This window comes from Chaetodon trifascialis, chromosome 8, assembly GCF_039877785.1.
Source record: "Chaetodon trifascialis isolate fChaTrf1 chromosome 8, fChaTrf1.hap1, whole genome shotgun sequence".
NCBI classification, from domain to species: Eukaryota; Metazoa; Chordata; class Actinopteri; order Chaetodontiformes; family Chaetodontidae; genus Chaetodon; species Chaetodon trifascialis.
In genome coordinates, this window is record NC_092063.1 from 16744578 (window position 1) to 16768281 (window position 23704).

General features: G+C 41.9%; 2 protein-coding genes across 4 annotated transcripts; one reads left to right on the forward strand and one right to left on the reverse strand.

The window, feature by feature from the left end:
• Positions 1-9: 9 nt before the first annotated feature.
• On the reverse strand, positions 10-8695 carry znf362b (zinc finger protein 362b). Of its 2 annotated transcripts, none has more exons than XM_070967795.1 (9): positions 8577-8695; positions 6501-6564; positions 5961-6222; positions 5709-5813; positions 4562-4880; positions 3610-3834; positions 3389-3467; positions 3054-3212; positions 10-2257 (listed from the first exon to the last, which is right to left on the reverse strand). In XM_070967795.1, the coding sequence occupies exons 2-9, from the start codon at positions 6561-6563 to the stop codon at positions 2141-2143; spliced, it is 1329 nt and encodes a 442-aa protein (XP_070823896.1). In that variant the 5' UTR covers position 6564; positions 8577-8695; the 3' UTR covers positions 10-2140. The 2 variants fall into 2 exon arrangements, with proteins under 2 accessions (XP_070823896.1, XP_070823897.1); XM_070967796.1 differs by having other exon boundaries at positions 5961-6195; positions 8577-8691.
• Positions 8696-10582: 1887 nt separating this feature from the next.
• On the forward strand, positions 10583-21899 carry LOC139334702 (tumor necrosis factor receptor superfamily member 1A). Of its 2 annotated transcripts, none has more exons than XM_070967791.1 (10): positions 10583-10842; positions 13444-13531; positions 13632-13757; positions 14448-14579; positions 14742-14787; positions 15716-15897; positions 16166-16336; positions 17235-17272; positions 17521-17629; positions 21387-21899. In XM_070967791.1, exons 1-10 carry the CDS (start codon positions 10678-10680, stop codon positions 21746-21748), a joined length of 1419 nt encoding a protein of 472 aa, XP_070823892.1. In that variant the 5' UTR covers positions 10583-10677; the 3' UTR covers positions 21749-21899. The 2 variants fall into 2 exon arrangements, with proteins under 2 accessions (XP_070823892.1, XP_070823893.1); XM_070967792.1 differs by having other exon boundaries at positions 16169-16336.
• The last annotated feature ends 1805 nt before the right edge of the window (positions 21900-23704 follow it).

Below are 23704 nucleotides of genomic sequence, written 5' to 3' on the forward strand. Positions count from 1 at the left end.
TTTTCCCCCTCTTCCATCTTGCTCTCTTAAAACACAGATTTGCTGGTACGCTTGTGTGTAAAAGCAATCAGTGATGAATTTATAACAGTCTGTTTATTAAACAAGGTAAAGATACAAAGCTTTTTTCCTTTTTTAAACACTGATAACCTTAGTTTAACTTCTCAGTCTTGGCTGTGCATATTTAGTTGTCTAGAAACTGTATATGAAACCACAATGCAAGACAGGAAAAGGTGTAATAAATCTACGCAATATCTTTTCATAGAGAACATGGGTTAACAGTTATCATACAGATTACAGCTCAGGAACTCCATGCGGAAGGAAAAAAATAAACATGTATACACGACTGAATACTGCAGAACACAATACAGAGTAATGGAAATGGGATGATAAAACAGTTAAGGCTTACATGTAAATAACTGATATAAAACATGAATATTAATAACATACGGGTAGACTAAAATAATTACAGTAAGTTAATACATAAACTTTTACAAAACCCAAACAGAGCATGTTTATGAAAACTTAAAAATAGGTACTATAAATGAGTAACATGTTTTACAGTACAGCAACATGTACATTTTCCCATTATCTCAAAAGAGAGAGAGTAAGTTGAAGAGGCAGGGTCTGTTGTTGGCGTAAATGTCTGTTTTCAGGCCAGTGGCTTGAGTAATAAGTTTTTATTCTTTTGAAAACATACTATATACTGTATATGTATTTTACATTATTCTCAGTTCCATCTCCAACGTAACGTCTAGCCGTAGCACCTTTTCTGAAGTGCCCTGAAGAACACAGGGTACCCTATTAGTACCATCCAGAGGTTAGAGTTACAGTAAAAATACGACAAACAATACTGAGTACAATAAAAAGAATACTAAGGAGAAAAAAAAAATCAAAAGGAGAAGCATCACCTCCACATGAACTCACAGACCTATGGAATATGACATACTGCAGTTTATTCCAAATGTGTAAAGCTTATTAAGGATTAAAAAAAACCTAACTGGGTCAGAGTAGCTGTACAGTAACTTCACATTTTGGTCCAATGTTTAGGTTTTAAAATTTACCCCTCGTGTAAAATTTACTTTCAGCTGAGGTGTATTTTAAAAGTAGGGCTGAGTAGAGTAGAGCTGGCACTGATACATGTGCAATGTATTCAACCTCTAATACTAGAATACAAAGAGTCAGAGCTCAGCCGAGGAGAGAAAGCAGACACACGCTAGAACAAGATTCGCTTTCACTTTACACCTCAACAAGGCTCATATATGGCACTAGCTAATGGGAGGAAAAGATAAATGTGAAAAGCAGTGTTTCTATGATCACAGGTCGTGATCATAAAGGTGCCGTAAGAGGAGAACATCAAACGTGGAGTGAAAGATTTTAGAAATAAACAAAAAACATTCATCTTTCTTCCCTTACATTTTTGCTCTGTTTTCCTCCTCCCCAAGTCAATAATACATCTCCTCAATACAATCATTAAATGTTGAAATTGTCATCTACCGATTGCCTTTCTTCGAATTTAGATGACCCTGTAAATGTGAGTAAAGACAAAGAAAGTAACAGAAAAAGACTGTTATTTTATACACAGTCAGTACTCTTAGCTGCCACAAGTAATGCCCTTTTGGCATTTTCCATCCAACAAGATTGAAACAATTTGAGCCAAAACCACAAGGCCTAAAAGTGCTTTAAGATTATCTTTGGATGTCTCCAGAATACACCCAGCAAACTTTTTTTTTTCTACTTTCTCAATTCTTTACAAGGGCAAGTATCATCTGGCACATTTTGGAAACCCATTTTATGGAAGAGGAAAAAAAAAAACCTAAACTAAAACATTTCTGATGGCCAATGCATCCGGCAGTTTACATGACGCTTACGAAAGTGCTTATTAAATCTGACGCAAGACATTCTTTGCCACTCGATCCTCCGGACAACATCTAGCTGTAATGTTACATTCACAAAATAACGCTGTGCTCATTTTTGACAGATGGCCTGTGTCGAGATGGATGGAGGCAGCCTGTTTACTGAATGCTTATGTCAGCTGTCATAATGCTAATGTAAGCCTTATGTAGATGGCTGTGGGTGCAGGGCCTCATAAGCTCCAGCTCCTAGACTCTGAATCCGACCTGCTGCTGAGGGGCCGCGGAGCTCAGATGAGGGAGATGCGTATGGGGATGCTGGGGGACTCGGTCCTCTGAGGCGACTGGTGGCTCACTAGGTGCTCCACCACTGTGTGTTTGGACATGTGCTTCATAAGGTAGGTCTCCTGCAAAGACATGAAAGCACACCATTTGGTCCAAAATGAAATGACAGCAGATTGGACAACAGCCTGAAGCAAACACAGTTTTTATGATATGACAGCTGACCATTTTCATTACTTTTTGTTATAAAAACTAGAATTAATGGTCTCCCAGTTGTATGTCTCCACCAACCAATCACGTTGCAGTTTACACTATTTCCATACATTCAACCCGGCAGCACAGAAGGTCTAAACAATGAGGACAGTTTGAAGGTGGACACAAAGATTAGTGTCATCAACTCTGTCTGACCAAATGTGCAATATGGTCACAATCTGCCCTTTTGTTCCTGAGTTATGGTGTTGAATAAAATAAAAAGTCATCACTTCATCATTTTATCCTTTGAGACATTTATGTGAAATTTTGCTAATTCACAATTAGCATAATAATTCTTGAGTTATGGCCAAAAACTACTGTGTGTGGTCACAGTGACCTTTGACCAGCAAACACTCACAACGTATGTGCTAAACTGCAAGAAATCCCCTCACGGCGTTCCTGAGACACTGTGTTCATGAGACATATGTATGGACGGACAATCAGAAGACATAATGAAATAATAAGAATTCACTTTTCTTCTGTGTGTTTGAACACGAGCAAGAACACGCTGAACTGTGAAATATCACAAACAGGAAACTCAGCTCGTCTCAGGGCGAGTGAGTCCGAGTGTCATCAAAGGCCATCATCTTATCAGCCATATAAACCGTCTGCGTGAAGGTACGCTGGGAAAGTCTGACACATGCAGATAACAGACAGCGGTTTACTCACTGAGGTGTATGCCCGGCCACACATGCTACAGCAGTAGGCCTTAGCGTTTTTGATGGCGTGCGCTGACAAGTGGATCTGCAATGATGCGGAGTCTGAGTAGGCACGGTAGCAGTTAGGACATTTATACGGCTTGTCTTTATTGTGCTGCCTCTGGTGAGACTGTCAGGGGAGGAGAAACACAGATAACCCTTAATTTGAACATTTGTGATTACAGTCAGTTAAAGCAATGCACCTGTTTATGTCTGATCTGCATTCTTCACTGTGTAGTTGTCGACCTCGGTGTAAAGCAACAGAACACTGTGTGGCTGAATGAAGCTGCAGGACCATGTACTGACCTGGAGGTTAGACAGCTGGGTAAAAGCCTTTTCACATCCGGGGTGAGCACATTTATAAGGCCTATCGCCAGTGTGGATTCTGTGGCAAAAGAAGTTGATCAAAAAAGTCAGACATTACTCAATATCTGACTCTTGACGCACCTAAACTACGATGAGAGACACCCCTAACCACGAAAACAAAACGCAGACTTTCCCTGCTTTGTGTTCACAGCTGGACCGACCTGGTGTGCTGCTGCAGGTGTGACAGCTGACGGAACGAGTTCTCGCAGTAGGAGCAGTGGTAGGGTTTGATCCCCAGGTGGATGCGCAGGTGCTGGGACAGGTAGGAGGCGTTGGCGAACGTCTTGGAGCAGTGGGGACACTTGTGTGGTTTGGCCTCGGTGTGGGACTTGGAGTGAATCTGCATCTCTGACTTGGTTAAGAAGGTGAGCGGGCACACTTTGCATCTTTGAGACAGAAAAAGGAAGCAAAAACGTATGAACACGATGGAATCAGACTTTTTGAGGCAAGTTATGTTAAAGCCTGTCTTGAAGAAACTATATAACATAACACTTTTAATGTTTTAAGGTATTGTTTCCAGACAAATAAAGCGAAAAATGACCGATTGTGAACACTGATCTATACAGTAACAGCAGTAGCCAACCAAAATCAGAGCAGAGTTTAATTCTAGATTAATTTAAAGGAGGTAATGTTTTAAAAGTCCCACAGACCTGCATTGTGCTAACCTCACAAATTAAGTCTTGCCAACTGCTGAGAATCAGTTAAGTCTGGCAGCTGGGAAGTTATCATTTAGATAATGATGTGACTCGCTGCCTCTGAAAACCCCTGATCCTTGAGAAAAAAACTAAAAAAAGGAGTAAGAGTAAGGAAAAGTTTGCCATGTTTTTCCAGGTGATGATCAGAGGCAAAGATCAATAAACAGTCCACTGAGGAAAGCATTCGTCCAGTCAGGTGAAGGATGGCTTCGTATTGATGCCTCCGTGAGGACGAGCACATCTCAGTCATCTACAGCCTACTTAAAACCTAACTTGTCTCAAGCAAACGAGTATTGATCTTTTGTAGACCACAATTAAATCTGTAAATTAGGTTTGCAAAGCCAGCAGTAAAAGGAAATATCCTCCTCCCTGTGCTGCAGTACACACTGGAGAACGATAGCAGCTTCCTGAGTCCAACCTGTAGGTTTTGCCCTCTTTGGGTGCGACAGTGACACAGCCTTGGTCAGCGAGGATGGGGTAGGGCACCACCAGCAGAGGACCAGACGGGTTTTCAGCTTTGATCTTCTTACGTCCCCGGGGCGCCTTGGGTGGGGGACCCAAGAGTCCAGCCAGGCCTCCAGCTTTCATGTGGTCCATGCCAGGACCGCTTGCCAGCCCAGAGATGATGTTCACAGAGGGCGCACCGCCCAGGCGGTTGTGGCTGCTGGAGGTTGGAGTCGTGGGGGTCAGGGCCTCTGAGGTGCTGTGGCTGTCGGGTCGGGATGAAGGAGCCAGACCTGAGGAAGTAAAAACTTTCAACACAAACACCTGCTGCAGCACTGCAGAGCAGTTCTGATCATTTTAATGAACACATTGTTTTTGAAGTTCTAGCTCTGTTTGAGTTGTGGAACTTATCACAGTGAGCATAAGGTCTATTATGTTTTACTCATGTTACATGTGATACACGTCTTGACTAAGTCTCAAAGTCTGCTCACTGATTTTTACATTGCATAGAAATGAATTAAAACCAGTGGCTGCTGGAAGGGAGCAAAAACACATTGAAACTGCTAAAACACAGCAGTTTGCAAAATGGTTAGCTGAACAGCTCAACAAGCCTGGAGCCTTCTAGCATGTGAATCACTTGTTGTCAGAGCAATATATTGGTTTTATAGCCTGCCGGTTTACCCCGTCCGTCTGAAATTATTTGTTCTAATCTTCAAAAACCCAAATCTGTGTACTCTCATCACCAGCCATCTGCCTGAAAACCAACCACAGTGTCTCTCAGTATTATTCCCTCAGCGTTGTTGGCACTGCTCAGCCTGCACAATATACAGTCTCTCTGTTTATTTCCCCACTTTAAGCCTGAGGAACTGTTTAATGAAATGTCTTATTTGATGTGTTGTGCGCTTTTCAACCAGCTAACTAATGATACAGTAAGTATCACAGCAGGTTCTCATGCTGCGGGCCTGAATGCACACTGAACGCTGAACAGTAGTATAGTAGTATTTCCTTTGTTGAAGCTTTACCGCGTGTGATCGTCTGCCAGTCTCCAGAGACAATCAAACACTACGGCTGATCATCCCGCTGTTGATATAAAGCCTGGCGTTCTTGCCAGCTAACAGTACCTGAGCGATGGTTGATCCGGCCGGGTTGCTCGCCGAGCTGTCTCATGTGCCAGTCTTCCCACAGTCCTTTGGCCTTCACGGCTGACTTGTCGTCCATGTTTCCCTCTGGAATTTGTCAGGTGATGGCATTTTAATCGGTGAACAGTAAATCGTGCCCTGACATAGACCCTATACAGTGTTATGCTCATGTCTGAGGATATCACACAAGCGGAAGTCAACAGTCGGTCTACAACTATGATGCGAAGGCTGTACCTGGCCCAGAGCTGGAGGCGGGGCGAGCATGCAGAGCAATGTCTGGTTGTCCAGAGCCCTGCGGCTGCGGGTGGTGGCTCTGCACCTGCTGCGGCTGGGGCTTTGGCACCTGCATGCCGTGCTGAGCACTTCCGTCCGGAGATGAGGTGGGCACCAGCAAAGGCTGCTGGGAAGGGGTGGAGGTAGGCGGCAGGTGCAGGGGTCGGATCTTCTCGGCCATCAGCTGCTCCTTGATCTTGTTAATGAGCACCAGGTTATCCAGCTGAAAGGGTTAACGGGTCATGCTCAACAGAAAACAGCCACCGTGTGTGAATGTCATTCACGCCCAAAAAACACATCCCAGGACAGGAAACACTGACCAGCACAGAGCATGAGATCCTTTTTTTTGTCTACAAGAAGGAACTGTGACAGATTGTCACTCTGAGAGACTGTTTCACTAACAGACTGGTGCTGAATGGCTGAAAAGACATTCACACATGGAAACAAATGGCACTTAAAAGTGGAAATGTGACAGTAGTTACATGTTATGAGTGGACTTACCTGGCCTGGCATGGATGGAGGTGGCGGCCAGAAATACGGGTTGTTAAATCGAGGCTCCGCCATCCTGAAATGAGAAACGCTTATTGTAGTCGCATTCAAATGTTATAGTTATACTTCATGAGCGCTAATCTCCCTACACATTTGTCATTTTTCAAGCTGTAACGTTCAAATAGTCTGAACAGAACGTGTAGGCAGACTGCGTTAATGTGAGACTGGAAGATGAAAGCCATGACACCCAAACCACAGGCAGCAAGCAGGTTTCACGTTTAGAAGAAAAGATGAGCATTTCCCTTAGCCCAACTTAGCATATACATTTAGTCAGTTTCCATGACTTTTTGAGTATTGAGAACCACTCAGGGTGCTCAAAGGGCAGATTTTGTTAGGAAACTCATCAGGGTTTGAACATTTATAAGATCTTCGTAGGACCAAAAATAAAAGCATTTGATGCCGTCACGCAGGCATGTTTACCTGCATTGGTGGCAACTGAAGGATTTTACAAAGCAAATATTAATAACGTCCATAAAAGTTCTTAATATTTTTATGGACTTTTATGGATTTGTTCCAATTTCCAATTTCCTCTCTGACAAACAAGTTATTTAGCATTTTTCATGACGGTGGAGTAATCAGGAGGTTGGGTTCATCCAGAAAAGCAAAGCGTATGCACGTGTACGAACACACAGAGGTGAACCTTATGTTGGCTTTATATACTGAAATAACGTTAATAATGTTGACAAGAAACAACATTTAACATTATTTTATAAACACAAACTGAAAACGACTTAACGTCGTTTGAACACCTGGTCTAAAGGTTGAACTTGACCTTGGACTAGTCTAGTTTGACCCACTCCAGCTTCCATCACTACATGTCTCGCGCTTTCATCCGCATCTCACGGGCTTCCTAGCAGATGGGTTTGCTCAGTTGCCATGGAGATGACTCTGTTATCGAGAGCAAACTCCGTCCGCTGAGGAGGAGTGTCTCAAAAAAAGAAAAAAAAAACCTGGTAAGAGGACCTTGAGTTAAAGTTTATTTGCTAAAAAAGCTGAAGATAATGTGAATTAATGAATTGAAAAACAGACACTGAGTAGAGTCTTGTGCGTGGATACAGACGCCGGGGCTCGTTTTAAACACTGCCTGAACTTACTGTCACAGTGAGGCTAATGAGCGCAGAGTAAATGAGGCCTGCGGTGTCACCTTTGAGTGAACGCGGGTCAAACAGATAAATGTCACCTCGAAACATGCCGTCATGTACGAAAACACACGAGTGTGACGGAGCCTCGGCCGTCTGGCTTGGACACGGAGCCCCTCTGTTCCTTTTGTCTGAGAGTGAATTCCTGAAAATAAGTGCACGTCGCTTTAAATTTTCAGATAAACGCAGTGAAAAAACTTTCCATTCTTTGACTTTTCGGACATGTCGGCCGTGCTGGATCCCGCCTGGACCCGAACCGACGGCGGGTGTTTCGGATCGAGCCTCCCGGGGCGACTCAGACATTCTCAGACAGTTTTCTTTAAACATTTCCAGACAAAAGAGAAACAAAAATGGCAGCCTTATTTTTATAAGGCGGGACGCCATATTCTGCAGACCCCAAAAAATTTAGGAGCATGAACATGTTGTCGTGAGGACGGTGCCGGGGACGAGAAGCGGCCGCCGCGGACACAAAGGTGTGTTTATCATGTCAAAGGGATGAATGATTGTTTACGGCGAATTGCAGGTTTGAATAGCCCGGCCTCCCCACCTCTTAAAAAAACTGACACTTCCTACAACAACCATGCCCTGCAAAAACAGCACGGAAACGGACAAGAAGCAGGCTCGACCCAAACACCACACCGACTAAAAGACCCGCAGCGATGCGTTAAGGTCAAAACACAGCCGGCGCACAACGCTCGGTCCCCCGAAACACGCTGTGCCATCTTCACCAAATTTCACTTTAGGGCTGCTTTTTTTCACATTCTGCAACTTTTGGACGAATCAAATGGCAGCTATTGCATTTTGTGCACAATGCGCGGCATGCGGGAGGCTATCGCTTATGAGAGAAATGCACCGCGGTGAAGACACGAAAAGACATGCACACAAATACCTTGTGTCCTGATTGCAGATATTGTCTTGCGAGTACAGCTATAATATAAAAGGTTGATGTTCTTTCTGCCTGCCTCCAGTCGGACCACCGCTTCCGGGTCGCTTTGTTCACTTCTGGGTGCTGCTGCAGGCTCAGTACAGTGCAGACACAGAGGGAGATATTCTGCTAATGTTGCTTTGTTTTTTTTTTTTAATACACATATATTTTTGCACAATGACCTGCTTTATTCTTGTTTAATGGGCAGCGCATATATGATGGATCTAATAACGTTATTTCAGCGCGTTGGGTTTAGCGTTAGATCTGCAGGGGTGGAAGAAGTACTCAGAGCATGAAAGAAGCAACGCCACAATGTGGAAAAAAAGGAAAAGTACTGCGTTCAAAATTTAACTTGAGTCAGATAGTGACTGCTAAATGTGCCCAAATATAAACAGAAATAGTGTTTGAATGAGAAATATGGCCCCTCACTGAGGCTATTATGGGTTTTCTTCTGCAGCAGTGCATCATATTTTATGAGCTCATCTTCATCATCATCATGCCTATATGTGGAAAAAGTCAGATAAATGAGGTGTCATTTTAAACAATAATATTCCAAAAATGTAATGGAGGAAAAGAAGAATGTGTTTCAAAGCTTGAATGCACCTGCATCCCCACCAAATGAGGCAAAACCGACACGTAAACTGATGATTTGCAGGTCAAGAGCTTATTTTCCTTAATTTAATCAGGTAAAGGTCTCAGTACCATAAAACACTTGGAATTTTAGGAAAGAGAAAGTAGCATGAAAACATTGTTAATATGCATAAACTTACAACAACAACAACAACAACGATAATTAATTAGAAGCAAAATCTACTGTGCAGCTTTAAACTGGGCTGAACTGGGTGGAGAAGTGAAAAAAACACGGTCTAACATGGTTGAGATAAACCTTCACAGACATTGTTTCAGCAGCATTTCAGTAACCATGTTTCACTGTAAAGCAGGGATGTTTTAATATGTAGTTAGGACTTGTTTCACACTGTTGAAATGAGACTTGTATGCAGTTTAGAAATACTGCATCCCTAAAAACATTTGCTTTTCAATCACATTCAACCCAGTTTTATCTTTTACATCCAGACTTCTTTTGATCTCCAAATCGGGGCTTACCGTGGCTGAAGATTTTACCTTTGTTCAAGTGATATATGTGCACTTACTGTCTGCCCTCACCACCTTTTCATCAGTGTTTTACATCTCGTGGGCACCCTGTACCACGTCAGCCCTGTCTGGGGTTAGCACGTCTGAATCTGAATAGTAAACTGACTGAGTTTCTTTCCACTTTTTGACATAACTCCAGTGTTCAGTGCAGGTTGTGTCAGGATTTCCGTGTCAGGAAAATGAGACTTCAGTCAGCTTGCAAACTTGATTTCTATCAACTTCTGAAGGTGAAACAAATGACCCCTGTCACAGTTATCAGAGTTTAGATATGAACAGCACACCAGCAGTAATTAATTTAGCCGGTTGTTCCACACAATTATTTACATGAAACTTGTTGTGTGTATTGCTTATATATGGAGTTATATATGCAGCTGGCGTGAGTGAGTGTGTGTGTGTGTGTGTGTGTGTGTGTGTGTGTGTGTGTGTGTGTGTGTGTGTGTGTGTGTTGAAAGTCTTTTCAACAGTTGAGTAGACTTTCATGTTAGATTTGATTTTTTAATTTTGAAATAAGCATTTAGTTTAGTGGATGTGATTGGCCCTCACTTCTGGTACCTGCCTACTGTCTCATTTAAATTTCGGCCCATGTATGTCACCAGTCCTTGTCTCTGAACTATTACCAGAGGGAAATTATAGGAAACAATCAGACGAAGGGACTCGTGTGCTGACGTCGCCACCTGTAATCATGTCACTGTGTGTGTGTGTGTGTGTGTGTGTGTGTGTGTGTGTGTGTGTGTGTGTGTGTGTGTGTGTGTCGGGGGTGTTCGTGATCTCATTGTGTTTCCTGTTTCTTGCACCACTTCTCTGAAGACTCCAAAGAACTGACAACTCTGACCCACAAACACACACACAGAGACCCACAGAGACAAGCTTCCTTTTAATACCTTATTGTTTGACTCAGCTTTAAAGGAAATCTATGGTGTCAGAATGCTTCCTGTTCGTGAATTTACTCGTCTCCTCACCCAGTGATTATTGTGATAATCCGGCTTTGTTTTCCTTCCAAAGAGCGAAACTAACACTTGTCTGCAGTTGGTTGTTTAACTTCCTCCCGGTCGACTCTTCCAACATGGACGTTGTTGTGGTAAGTTATCCATTTCAGATGTTTGATTTTGGATGGTCTTCATGGTTGTTTCAGGGATGAGTTCCTTTACTTTCTGTCAGTGGATTCTTTATAATCATTACTCCCTGTTATAGAAATCTTGTCACAGTGTTGCTGTTACCATCAAAGTGATCAAGCAAACACACTGGACTGTATGTGTCCATATTTGCTTGTTAAGGCCAGTGAAAGTGATTATTTTCAGTGTAAATACTTATCATTTCTAAACAACACTTCATTCATTTCTGTTAATACAACAAAACTCCAGCTGCTCAGTGTGTGAGAGTCTTTGCTGATACAGTATTTATGTATAAGCAATACACACAACAACTTATTATGTGAAACAACTGGCTAAATAATTACTATTAGTATGCTATTCATATCCAAACTCTCAAAACAGGTGAAAATCTGTGACTGGGTTCATTTGTTTCACTTGTTTCCTATAAAAGCAGAAGTCTCATTTTCCTGACATAAACATCCAGCATGTTTCAAATTAAATGTGTGAAGCACATCAGAGCATCGGTGAGTCTATGGGGACTAACAGAGTAATGTGATAGACATACACTGTGTATATATATATATATATATATATATATATATATATGTGTGTGTATATATATATATATGTGTGTATATATATATGTATATATATATATGTGTGTGTGTGTGTGTGTGTGTGTGTGTGTGTGTGTGTGTGTGTGTGTGTGTGTATATATATATATATATATATATATATATATATATATATATATATATATATACACAGTGTATGTCTATCACATTACTCTGTTAGTCCCCATAGACTCACCGATGCTCTGATGTGCAATCTCACTGCTGTGTGTTCAGAATTAAAAGGAAGACTCAACGTGTTGCTTCTTATCATCTTGTAATACATTTACACAGACTTCTACTAATGATAATGTACATTTTTGTTTAATCTACAGATTATTTTGATCTCTTGATTCATTGTTTGGTCTGTGATTGTCAGAAAAATAGACTTCTTCAGATGTCTTGCTTTGTTCAGTCAGCAGTCCAAGGCCCAGTTACAGTTCAGACTGAAACCACTCAATGTTTGAAGGCACTTTTGTGATGCTTGATCAACTAACTGTTGATCTGATCGACTAAACAATTAATCGACCAGCCATTTCATCTCTAAGATTTACATATTTAGCTGTGACACACTTAAATTACACACTTAAAAGTTAGCTCCTCGATAAAGCCAAACAAGACACTGTCGTTTGTTGCTAGCTCTAAAAATGGCAGTTTTTACTTTTATTTCAAACAATACAAATACTTACACGAAAGTCATTATTCATTTCATTCATAATTCATCTGATACCGTCTGTCTGCCAAATTATATGTATTATTATTGGGCAGCCAATGTTCGTGAGCTGGTGTTGCTCATACAGGAGGAGGTGGGTGAAGAAATCCCCCCTGTGCCTACAATACAACAAACTGGTATGACTGAGCTCTCTGATATGTGCCCTGCTGCTACTAAACAAGCATCGTTCTATGAACTGCCCTGTTGTCTGTGGGACTCTTAAGATTTGGGGCCAGTTTAGGAGTCATTTTCCTGTAAACAGCTCTTTGTCAAGGCTCCCATTTGGGATAATTCTCTGTTGCCTGTGTCCCTCATTGGCTCGGCTTTCCAGCTGAGGGCTGCGTAAAGAAGCTTTAGCGAGGGCAATTTGGTCTCATTCAAACAACTGAAGACACAGTTTGACACTCCCCTGTCTAACTTCTTCTGATACCTACAGGTTAGGAGTTCTGTAAAAATAGTTGGACAGAAGAATATTTGGAATCTTTTACACAAGACAGTCCCTCCTTCGATCACATGAGGCTGCAGTGGGAAGAGGAGCTGGACTCACAACTATTAGAAGTATCTTGGCAGTTAGCAGTTGGTCTGGCTCTTCCCTCATCAGTATGGATCATGGATAGGCCACTACGGTGTAGAGGACTTCACAGGCTCCATCTGACCAGGAGCACACTGGCAGATGTCTTTTCAGGAGTGCTTGAAGATTGGGGCCTGACATGGACACTCTTGGCTGTATGTTTAGACGGAGATTTTTGATGCCCTTTCAAATGATTGTGGCACAGTCATTGATCGCAGCCCTCTGAAGGCCACGTTCAGAGTGGACCCAGAGGAGTTAAAGATCACTGCTAACTGAGCTGCAGGAACAGCCTTTTCTGCAAATTGCTGTGGCGCATGATCAAGCACCTTTTGCTCAGCTGATTCACCTCAAATGAAAATAAATCTTCAATCTAACAAGAGCAGCTGAAGCATTCTGCACTACTCGAAGCTCAGCCACAAAGTTTTCTAAAATCTGACACTGTTTTCCTGTAAATGCACGTGTTCCTGAAAATTCATTGGAATGTTTTAATAACCTGAAGACCTTCTTGAAATCAGATGTTAATGAAAAAAGCAAAAGATGGCCATGCAGTGACTTGATGAGCTGCTCTGAGCCATGTTTCCATTGCTCCTCTGTTGTAATGGCAACTGTGGTGTCAGAATGTCAGGCCAGTTGATATGTGTGTCCTCTTCATCATACAGTGCCTCACATCGTCAAATCTCATCTTTTCTCTCAGGTCTTCCCACTGATACTGGCCTTCCTTTCCACTGGACAGAGATTCACCAGGGCGACCAGTAACTCATGTTACGCTCTGTGCCCACGTGGTAAGTTAAAACAAGGAACAGCATGCGTTGGCCTTGTGTTGCACAGTTCCTATGGGATACTTATTACATTAACTCATTGCCTTTCTCCACTGTTTCCTAGGATATCATAAAGTTGGTGACTGTGAAAATCCAAATGCAAAGCACAGATGTGAAAAATGTGAAAACACCACATTCACAGACATAGAAAACACTTTGCAGAAATGTCGGAGGTGTGACTCATGTGGTCGTGAGTATCTTGTTCAAATACCAATAGCAGGGCTGGGTGACAGAAGCACATGCTGTCAGCTTGTGGGATGTCGTAGAAGCTTTTAAATTTGGTCAAGATAATAAAGGAGGTTGACATTTTCTGGCTACCTCAGTTAAAGTATGATGCTGTTTGTTGCAGTTACCATTCACCTCTCCTCATGATGAGGTTCATTATCATTCTGCTGTTCTGTTAATGATAGTATGTGGGATGTTGCTGGGGGGGGCGGGGGGTGCAAAAAAATCCTGCTGTTTGGGAAGTGGAAAAAGTGTGATGGACTACATCTGTCTAGGATGTACAATTGTCTTGTATATCGCTGCTCACTGGCAAAGCAGATTAGAGACTTTGTTACCTGAAAGCAGCATGTAAGTTCATTCAGTGAGGCTTAACTCCAGTTTAACTCCAGTTTAACTCCAGTTTAACTCCAGGTTAACTCCAGGTTAACTCCAGGTTAAGTGGGATCTTGTCTTAAAGGTTAGTTCTGGCCTGGGACAGGTGTACCATACATGTTTAACCAGAATTAAGAAAATAGCTGTGTGCTGACTGAATCATTTCATTTGTCAGCAGTTCATTTCCAGGTTTCATTGCACAGCATGAAGTCCTGTGGTCACCTTATCAGGACTGTGAGTTAATGCTGCGTTTTGAGACAGAAACACTTTGATTTCCCACCAGATTATGAGATGGAAATAAGGCCCTGCTCCTTTGATGCTGACGTGGAATGTGACTGTAAAGAGGGATACTACAACGCAGGCTTAAGCCCCAGCATGAAGGACTGCCAGCCATGCCCCTGCAAAGACTGTAAACGTAAGTGAAATCAAAGGGAGCCCTAGATTGGTATTTACAACTGCAAAATTGGTGAATTCCCTTTCTTATTCAGTATGATATAGACACCCTCTAAACTAAACTAAGGCGGAAATTTTTTTTATTTCTGGATTTCTCACAATCGCCCTCCTATTGTTTTTTCAGGGCCTGATAACCCTGACTACAAAAGGAAGTGCCAGCCCTGCCAAAGGTGCGACATCTGGCAATATGACTGTCTAAAACTTGTGAACTGATGTCAGAATTCTTAGCTTTTATATTTACCCTTTTCTGTCTAACAATGTCTGTGATAATTTCTTTCCTCCTGGATAATTCATGTGTTGTATGTAGATTTTCTGATGTAGACATCGAGTCAATATGTTTTTCGTACAGTACTCGTTTCTATTTTTGTTGACTCATGTGATTAACTTAGTGTGGGAACAGATTGATTTTTAATTATGCAGACTGCAACCAGAGTGATGAGTGTTTGTGTATGAACTGCGTATCGCTCTCTGAGTGATCCGCATATGACCGAGCCTGGAGAAAGCACTGTGGGGCTGAAACTAAGAGCTGAAACAAGCAGTCAATCAATCTATTGGTCCACTGACAGAAAATTCAGTAATGTTTCAGTTAATCCAGCAGAAATGACACCTCCAGCTGACTCCAGCTTCTAAAATGTTACTTTTGATCCTTAAATGCCTCTTAGTCTTAATGGGAGAGTTCCGGTCTGGAGCCATGTTGCCTTTGGAGTGGAGGAAACCAAGAAAATCTGTCAGACACTCTGTTCTTGTGGTTTCACTGAGGCCTTACTCTACCTGTGCTGAACTGTGTAGCTGCAGATGTGACTGTTTTGTCGAGGTTGTCGGCCTTAGTGATGAAGGATTGTAACTGTGCACACAAGATTGCCGCTTTGCCTTTTCAATGACACACGTTAAGGACAGTCTGTCATAGAACAATAGTCAGGTGCACATCTGAGCACTGAAACAGGCTGTACTCATTCCTTCAGTTGATGCTGGCCAGTGAAAGGTGGTCTCTGTGTTCACGTGTGCACCTTGAAAAAATTTAAACATACCTTTTAAGGTTTGGCTGAATATGATGTCAGATTCCACTGTTGTCTGTATGAGTCTCGTCCTTTCTTTCAGGTGCTTGAAAGACCCAGAATGCCGGAAGAAATGTATAGCAGCCACAAGTCCATCTCCTACAAATCCACCTACAACTGGAGTCAACAGCACATCTGTATTTATGACTGCAGCAGCTACACCTCCAAGATCCACAGCGTCAAGCAGCACACCGAATCCTGTTGTGAATGCAGTTCCACCTAAGTGTTAGTTCTAAATATGTACTGTACATATGTACTTTAACAAGGAAAATGACTCACTGGTCTCGGGTTTTACACTTTTATGACTCATATGCTCTTTACGCAGTGGATATTTAATCAAGTGTAACACAGCATGATTGCTTCCCCTTGTGCTGCACCTTGTGTGGTCAGCTTTGGACTAAAACTGCAGGGTCATTCAGGATTTCATTATCAGAGGTTTTCAGACAGAGCTGAAGAGTGGTGCCATGATGTCAGTGTTTCTTCGTGTCCGCAGCAGTGAACCAAATGCCCTGGCTGTTTCTGGTGGAGGTTGTGGTGACAGGTCTGGTGTTGTTTTGGATTGTGCTGCTCTTCATCAGAAGCCCAACCAGATACCCTGAGGGTTGTCCCTGCTGGCGTGTGAACAAGACCCTGGAGCACTGTGTCGAGGACCCCAAATTCAACGGTAACCAGTGGTGGAAGTGCTGTTCATGAGTGCAGTTTTTGGTGTAGCCCACCTGTTCTTTACCTTTTTACTCCACTACATATTTAAATCAGAATCAGCTTCAGAATCCAAGTGTGTGTATACATACAGGGAATGTGACTCTGGTTGTACTAACATAGGTATAGACATACAGCTACCAACAAGGACAATAAAAAGCTGAACAATTGAACAACATAAATAAAAGTCTGTATACAAGTCCAGTATTCTAGGTTGTAGAGAAGACAATATATTTAATGAATACACATACATGTAGTGATTTGATGTCTTTAAATTACAAGTTGCTTATTAATATGTTACGTACAAAACATATGAGCAACTTATAAATATGACGCAATGTTGTATTTTTAACTACCTAACAGCAGGTAAACTACAACGTTCAAATACTGCTTACACATGAATGCATCAATAATAATAATGATACAATGTTATGTACAATTCTGCCAATACGTGCTTTTACTTTTGATGCTGTCAATACTTGTCTACTTTTACTTCTAAAGTAACATTTGAGTGCAGGTCTTTTACATTTTGCTTAAGAAACGGACCTGAGTACTTCTTCCACCACAAGTAGCTATAGTGGTGCTTAATTTATCAGAAGTACTAGATGTATTAGATTAAATCCTCAAATACTTTAAATATAGAACATTTTGTGTAGTTTTGTTTGTTTTGTTGTTGCTTTGTAAATATACAGCAGGTAACAGAACACAGCTAAAGCTTAAGTTCCAGGTTATTGTCAGAGACCGGAAGCAAAAAAACATCTTTTCACAGAAATTTTACCTAGTTTCTGTTTTTTAAAGAGCTTTTTCTGTTGAGCATGTTCAAACAGGAAGCTTACTGATAAGATCTGCTTTCCTCCCAACAGAACAACGCAGTCATCAAGGCAGCAGTCCGACCACACTGGTTTGTGCTCAGTTTCATGCAATTTGTGTTCTTTTGAGATAGAGATCTAGATTGGCACAGTACAGTAGGTGGATAGTCAGATGGCCTTGTGAAAAAACCCCAACAAGCATGTAAAGGTCAAATAGAGCAAAAATGTTGTCCACAATTTGTCGTTAAATTGAACTGAAGGCTAAAGAATTTCATACATCACTCTCTTGAAAGAGCTAGTTGCAACAAAGATTTTTACCTCCCTTATCTTGTTTGTCAAGACATTAAATATATCAGAGGAAACTCCCATGATGACTGTCAGCCAGAATCCGACCACGCCAGAACATCTGGCCCACATCGGACCAGTATCGCCAAGCGCTGAACCCAAAGGTAAGAGATGTGTTCAATATACTGTGCTGTTTGGCATCATTGTTCCTGTCCAACACACTTAAAACATTAGGTGAACGATAGCATGATAAAAATGGCTTGGAAGGCTAACAATGCATTGTAACTATCTATTTATTAGCAAAATTGCTAACTAACAATGTAAACTCTAAACAGTGTGACAGCGCATTGAGCTGCAGTCCACCTTCAAGCTTTATGACTGAAGGTCAGATGTCATCTCGTGAGTGTATTATTGCTACTGCTTTGACCACAACTGGTACTACTACTACTACTACTACTACTACTTCTACGACTACTGACAACAATGTTAACAGAGTCAGTATGTATCACAGGTGGCTCGGCGGTGTTATGATCTGCTTTGAATCAAGCTGTAATGAAATCATCACCCTATAAACAGTTTCAATTCTGTGGTGAGATGTGAAGCCAGATGCATGTTATCAAAGAGGCATGAACATAAGAAACCACTTTCTCTGCAATGGTAAAAAGACATCTGTGAAACTGGTCTAAAATAGAGTCAGCTCCAGACAGGTACGTCATCACTGAAAGTCTAAGATATTTGTTTAACTAAATTATGCATTTATATCTCTGGGGTCATATCTGTCTCCCACTTGAGGGTAAAAAAAACTCATCTCGTGGTTTTGTCAGTTCTTTTTTGTTTTTGTATGAAGATGCTATATACATAGTTTTAATAGTTTAATACGATGAAAAGTTGCTGCTGCAAAGCATCTTGACTCACTGCATTTTTCAAGAGAGGATAAAGGTTATGGATTTTAATTATGAATAGTCAGTTTTTCAATAGCCAAGCACAGTGGAGTAAAATACCTTCATGATCAATAACTTACACGTTTGTGGAACGCATTACTTTATGTTAGCATTTTTGATATTGGAAACGTAATTGGGGCGGCACAGTGACGCAAGCAGGTAGTGCGCCTGCCTCACAGCAAGAAGGTTGCCGGTTCGATCCCCAGACGGGGCCTTTCTGTGTGAAGTTTGCATGTCCTTCCCGTGCATGTGTGGGTTCTCTCTGGGTACTCCGGCTTCCTCCCACAGACCAAAAAACATGCTCATTAGGTTAATTGGTGACTCTAATGGTTGTCTGTCTTTGCATGTTGCCCTGCAATCGGCTGGCGACCGATTCAGGGTGTACCCCGCCTCTCGCCCGTTGAAGCTGGGATAGGCTCCAGCCCCTCCGCAACCCCGAAAGGGGCGGTATAGAAAATGGATGGATGGATGGATGGAAACGTAATTGACAGAAAGTTTGTAGTTCAAACTTGGTCCAATCAGCACAAACCGACCTTTAAATCACCCATTATAAATGCCTTATCATGCTTGGGAACAATATGAAACTGGACCTCTGACATTTCTTCGATAAAACCAGGAGAAATGGGGCTGAGTTGGTCAATCAGATTACGTAAGACTCGAACTTTCCCTTGAATGAGACAAATGAGAGGTTCAAACAAGCTAGAAATCCCTGCATCAGCATTAGAACAGCATTATTTGCACTTGAAGTATTTAAAAGTACCGTCTAACCATCACCAGTAAAGGATTTAGTGTCTCGCTCAAGAGCACTTCAGCAGGGTGGATAGTTGCATGCACAAAGACTTGAGATCATCTGGTTTTCTGGTTAAAATGTGGCATCACTAGTCATCACGCCACTCGTACCAAATGTCCTGTGAAGAAAAAAAAAGTGGCGGTGACACACACACACACACACACACACACACACACACACACACACACACACACACACACACACACACACACACACACACACACTGTTTTCACACCCAGAGCAGCAGCCTTTTCATCTCTGCCTGTTCAGCATGTTCATTTATCACTGATCAGCCATGTGGCCCACAGTGTGGAGGTGGAAACTGGGAAACAGGACGCCCTCGCTTTTTCGCATCAGTCTGCTATTCAACATTAGGGGAAATGGCAAATCAGATAGTGAGTGCATGTCACTAGCCTACAAACAGTACACCAATTTAGGACTCCTCCAGTGTGAAACGTTGATGAAGCCACATTTAGCACATTTTCCACTTTTTTGGCCGTTCACTTGCTCATTCCGAGACTCCATGAGACTTGATTAATTTCCTATATTTTAAACAAATTACAGCAGATCAGTGTGAGTCCTGTGTCACCAGGACAACTTCTGAAATTCAGTTAAAAAAAGAAAACTTTAGGGAATACCTTGAATACAACTGTGTTTCCTGTAATTAGTGATGTCATGTTGTTGTTGTGTCTGGCATTTGTGGGTGAGCTGAAAACCCCCTTGCGGTCGCACTTCAGCATTGTGGTTGTGTATTCCTGTCCAAGATGAAGGATGGCATTTTGCTTTTACTGTATATGCTACGCAGGGAAATTTAATCAGGTGAACACATCCTACAAGTCACCTAACAGTGCTGTTGATCTTCCTGGGCACTCTGCTGTTTTGTAACATGATGTTGAATGAGCGTATGTTTACAGTAGGTGGTTTTTATGCGGAGTAGCAGGTTAGCAGCTGTTGCCCTGTTGTGGTCCTGGAGACACCTATTGTAATTACCACAGAAGCAGTTTTGAGTTCTTTGTCAAGTGTTTGTATGTCTGTCTGTGGGCAGATTTTGTCAACGCTGTGCACAAGATGCAGTCACAAAACTTCACAAGTGTGTAGTTGAGATGTGCCCCCGGCCCACATTCGTTTTAAGTTGCAGATCACTGTACTCTAGTTTCATTGCATCATTCCCATCCACTCAAAGACATTAGGTAAAACTAGGGACCATCATGGGAGGGGGACACAAATCTGTGTGTTCATGTCATGAGAGAAGTGAATTCGTACCTTATTTATTCAGTATGCCTAACTGTTCTTGAATGGTCAATTTTTAACCTGTTGAGTTGAAGGAGAGCAGCTACACCCACATCACGTAGGTGCAAGGCTGTCAGTAAACAATTTAAATGGTAGAAGGGAACACCTACATACTGTGTGTGTTTTGCTGAAATATTCCCTTGTTCGATGTAAGGAATGTGCACCGTCACAACTGTGCAAGATGCAGTCATGACACTTTACAGGTGTGTAATCGAGATCAAAACGAAGGCCAAGTTTGACAATGGCTGAAATTTTTAATTTTTATTTTTGAAGGCCAAGAAATTTCCTAAAACATCTGCGGTCTGTCGCTCTGAGGAAACATTACTCAGTAAATACTGAATAAATGAACAATGACCAATAAAGGAACATGTCATCCAGTGCAACACTTTGGCTCTCTTATGTGTTTTGTAGACAACAAGCTCTATCAGGCTTTAGCCACACACTCAGTAGTTATTAGAAGAATCAGTTAATTGTTGGTTTTGTTATTTTCATGAGATTTGTTGAAAATAAGAATACAGATTGTCACCAAATGTTTCCCTTTAAGAGCTTGTGAACCTTTTCAGAATGAATGCAGTCAGTGCAGCACTGGTGTCCTGACATGGTCTGCTTAAATGCCTCTGCACACTTTCTGTATCATGATGACCTTTTTGTTGAGCTTGAATCTGGGTCAACAGTGGGCCAGAAAACAAGCCAGTGTAACATTCAGTAAGACGTAGCTGAACACTGAATCACAGAGGGAAAACTTGAGACATTAAAAAAAAAAAAGGTTTATCTTAATGTGGTTAAGCAATAGCACATTGGGCGGACAGCGCACTCTTGCATCTGACCTTTTCCAGAGCAGAGTTTTCAGTTTTACACACATTTCAGTGTCATCTGATGTCTGTGATTGTCTCCTTCCAGCTGCCAGACAAGATGAGCAATCAGAACACTGGCCGGCCGTCGTCCTCTACGCGATTATCAAGGAGGTGCCTTTGCGTAGGTGGAAGGAGTTCTTGCGTCTTCTCTCAGTGGCTGATCAGCAACTGGAGCGGGTGGAGCTGGAGGCCGGTCTGGGCTCCATGGAGAGGCAGTACCAGATGCTTCGGCTGTGGTGCCAGCGTTCTGCCGCAAGCCTGAGTGACGTCTTCTCGGCCTTGCACTACATGGATTTATCTGGGTGTGCTCAGCTGCTGCAGGAAAGCCTCGAGAAGCTGGAGTGGCCACCTGAACTGAAGCAAGATTTCAGACACCATGGTTTCAATGAGGCCATGCAGGACACCTGAGGCTGCACCTGGGGACACTAGTACCACACTATTATACACCAGTGTATAAAACTGGAAACTTCAGGTTTCTGGAGAGGATGCCACTAACTGTAGCTACTACATGGTGAAACTACAGGCTGCAATAACGTGACAAATAACCCACAATGAGGAATGCAAATAATATTCGCATCATTGGAGAGCTTAGAAACTACACCTTCAGAATCTGTAAATAACTCAAAATGCCCCCCAGGAGACTTGTCGCTGGTTTTCTCGTGGCTGGTCACATATACAGTATATCACAGTCTATCTAAGTGTGAAATGGCATTATGGAGCACTGTAGATATCTTGATAGAGCCCAAATACAATTGGACTATTTTATAACTATTAGAACTCTTTTCTTACTTCTTTAATTGGCAAATATCACCAAATAGCATACCATATAACCAAACACCACCAAATACACTGAAGACAAGAGTATAATATATCCTTTCTTGAGTTGAGGTTTATTTTACCTCCAGATTTCACTTAAAAGGCAGAATATACATCTAGAAAATAGATATAGAGTCAGCTGTAGAACTGGAGCTTGGATTATTAAGTGGTTTCCTTGAATGCAGGTGACACCAACAACAACAACAACAACAACAACAACAACAACAACAACAACAACAACAACACATTCTTTTAAAGGACATAATGGCCTGCTAGCACTCAGGCAGAACTCTACTAATCTACGTGGAGGAAAATTATTAAAAATGAAATAAGGGATATTCCCTTCCATTAGCTACACTGTCAAAACACCCTTTAGCACACACCAGCTTTTCGTGGGGCGTCTTTTAAAAGCCAACAGTGGAGAGTTGTGGTTTTACAGCACAGTGCTGAAATGCAAATGTCTATACCTCTATGAATGTGTTCATGTATGTGTGAAAAATACACAGGAAGTGTTGAAGGCGAAGAAAAACTTCCTTGTTTGAATTCTAAAGAAATCCATGCTCACATTCAACTAGTCAGAGCAAAGACTGTTGTGAAGGGTATCTCACTTTGAGAGTTTTTATGTGTCAGTTCAGTTAGTGGAGGTAGAGTTGGACTTTCCAATGAATGGAGTTTATTAATGAACATTTAAATATGAATCGAGGTCTATGGTTTTCGGCTTTGTGTGTGTGTGTGTGTGTGTGTGTGTGTGTGTGTGTGTGTGTGTGTGTGTGTGTGTGTATATATATTATATATTATTATAATTTTAAGTTTCTGAAACTACTTCTGGATGCTTGTATGTTTTGTTACAAAGCTCAATGAGTGGATTATTATATGGAAATGGTCAGAGCAAGCAATTTTATCTTCACTGGAGTCACCTATTGTGCAAATGTATGATAAGGTGAAACTGTAAGAGCCTTAGTCAAAGGGTCACCAACAGTATGTGATGAATAAAATTCACGGCCACGGGGTGGGAGTGTTGGCTGAGTGTTTGAACAGCAGCAACAGCAGCAGCTGGTGTGCAGTTTTCAACACAGGATCCCATACAAAGAGAATGCAGGCAGGGCGCTTGAGGAGCTTTTTATTCTTGAGGTGGATTAGACCAGTCTCATGAATTGCAAATTCTGCTTCAGCACAAAGAACAGCTGTCTTACATTGTCCATACACCCTGAATAGGAAAAGCTTAGATCCCATACAGAGGGACATTTATCATTATCCTCAATATGTTGACGCACATACAAAGACACGTAATTTTCTTTATTTTTGTTTTTGCATTATAAGCAAAAACAAAAATGTTTTTCCGTGCTGACGCTTGGTCTAACTTCAAAAGTCTGAATGTGTTGAACGTTTGTGCTGTCTAATCTATTCTTGTGGGACCAATACGCTACGTTGTAATTACATTGCTGTATATGAGCCTGAAAACCTTGACCTCCTGAGGTACCTTGCGGTGTCCCATTCTGCGCCGTTGTGGTCTTCCTGTGAGCACGAGCGTTAGTGGTTTCCATTGGC

Bases quoted from the DNA above. Each gene is read 5' to 3' on its own strand.
- LOC139334702 (XM_070967791.1), top strand. From the start codon at position 10,678: ATGGTGTCAGAATGCTTCCTGTTCGTGAATTTACTCGTCTCCTCACCC. The intron at 14,580-14,741 runs GTAAGTGAAATC...TTGTTTTTTCAG, and splicing joins CCCCTGCAAAGACTGTAAAC to GGCCTGATAACCCTGACTAC. The intron at 16,337-17,234 runs GTAACCAGTGGT...TCCTCCCAACAG, and splicing joins CGAGGACCCCAAATTCAACG to AACAACGCAGTCATCAAGGC.
- znf362b (XM_070967795.1), bottom strand. From the start codon at position 6,563: ATGGCGGAGCCTCGATTTAACAACCCGTATTTCTGGCCGCCACCTCCA. The intron at 3,835-4,561 runs GTTGGACTCAGG...TCTGTCTCAAAG, and splicing joins AAAGAGGGCAAAACCTACAG to ATGCAAAGTGTGCCCGCTCA. The intron at 2,258-3,053 runs GTGAGTAAACCG...ATGTCTTTGCAG, and splicing joins GTGGCCGGGCATACACCTCA to GAGACCTACCTTATGAAGCA.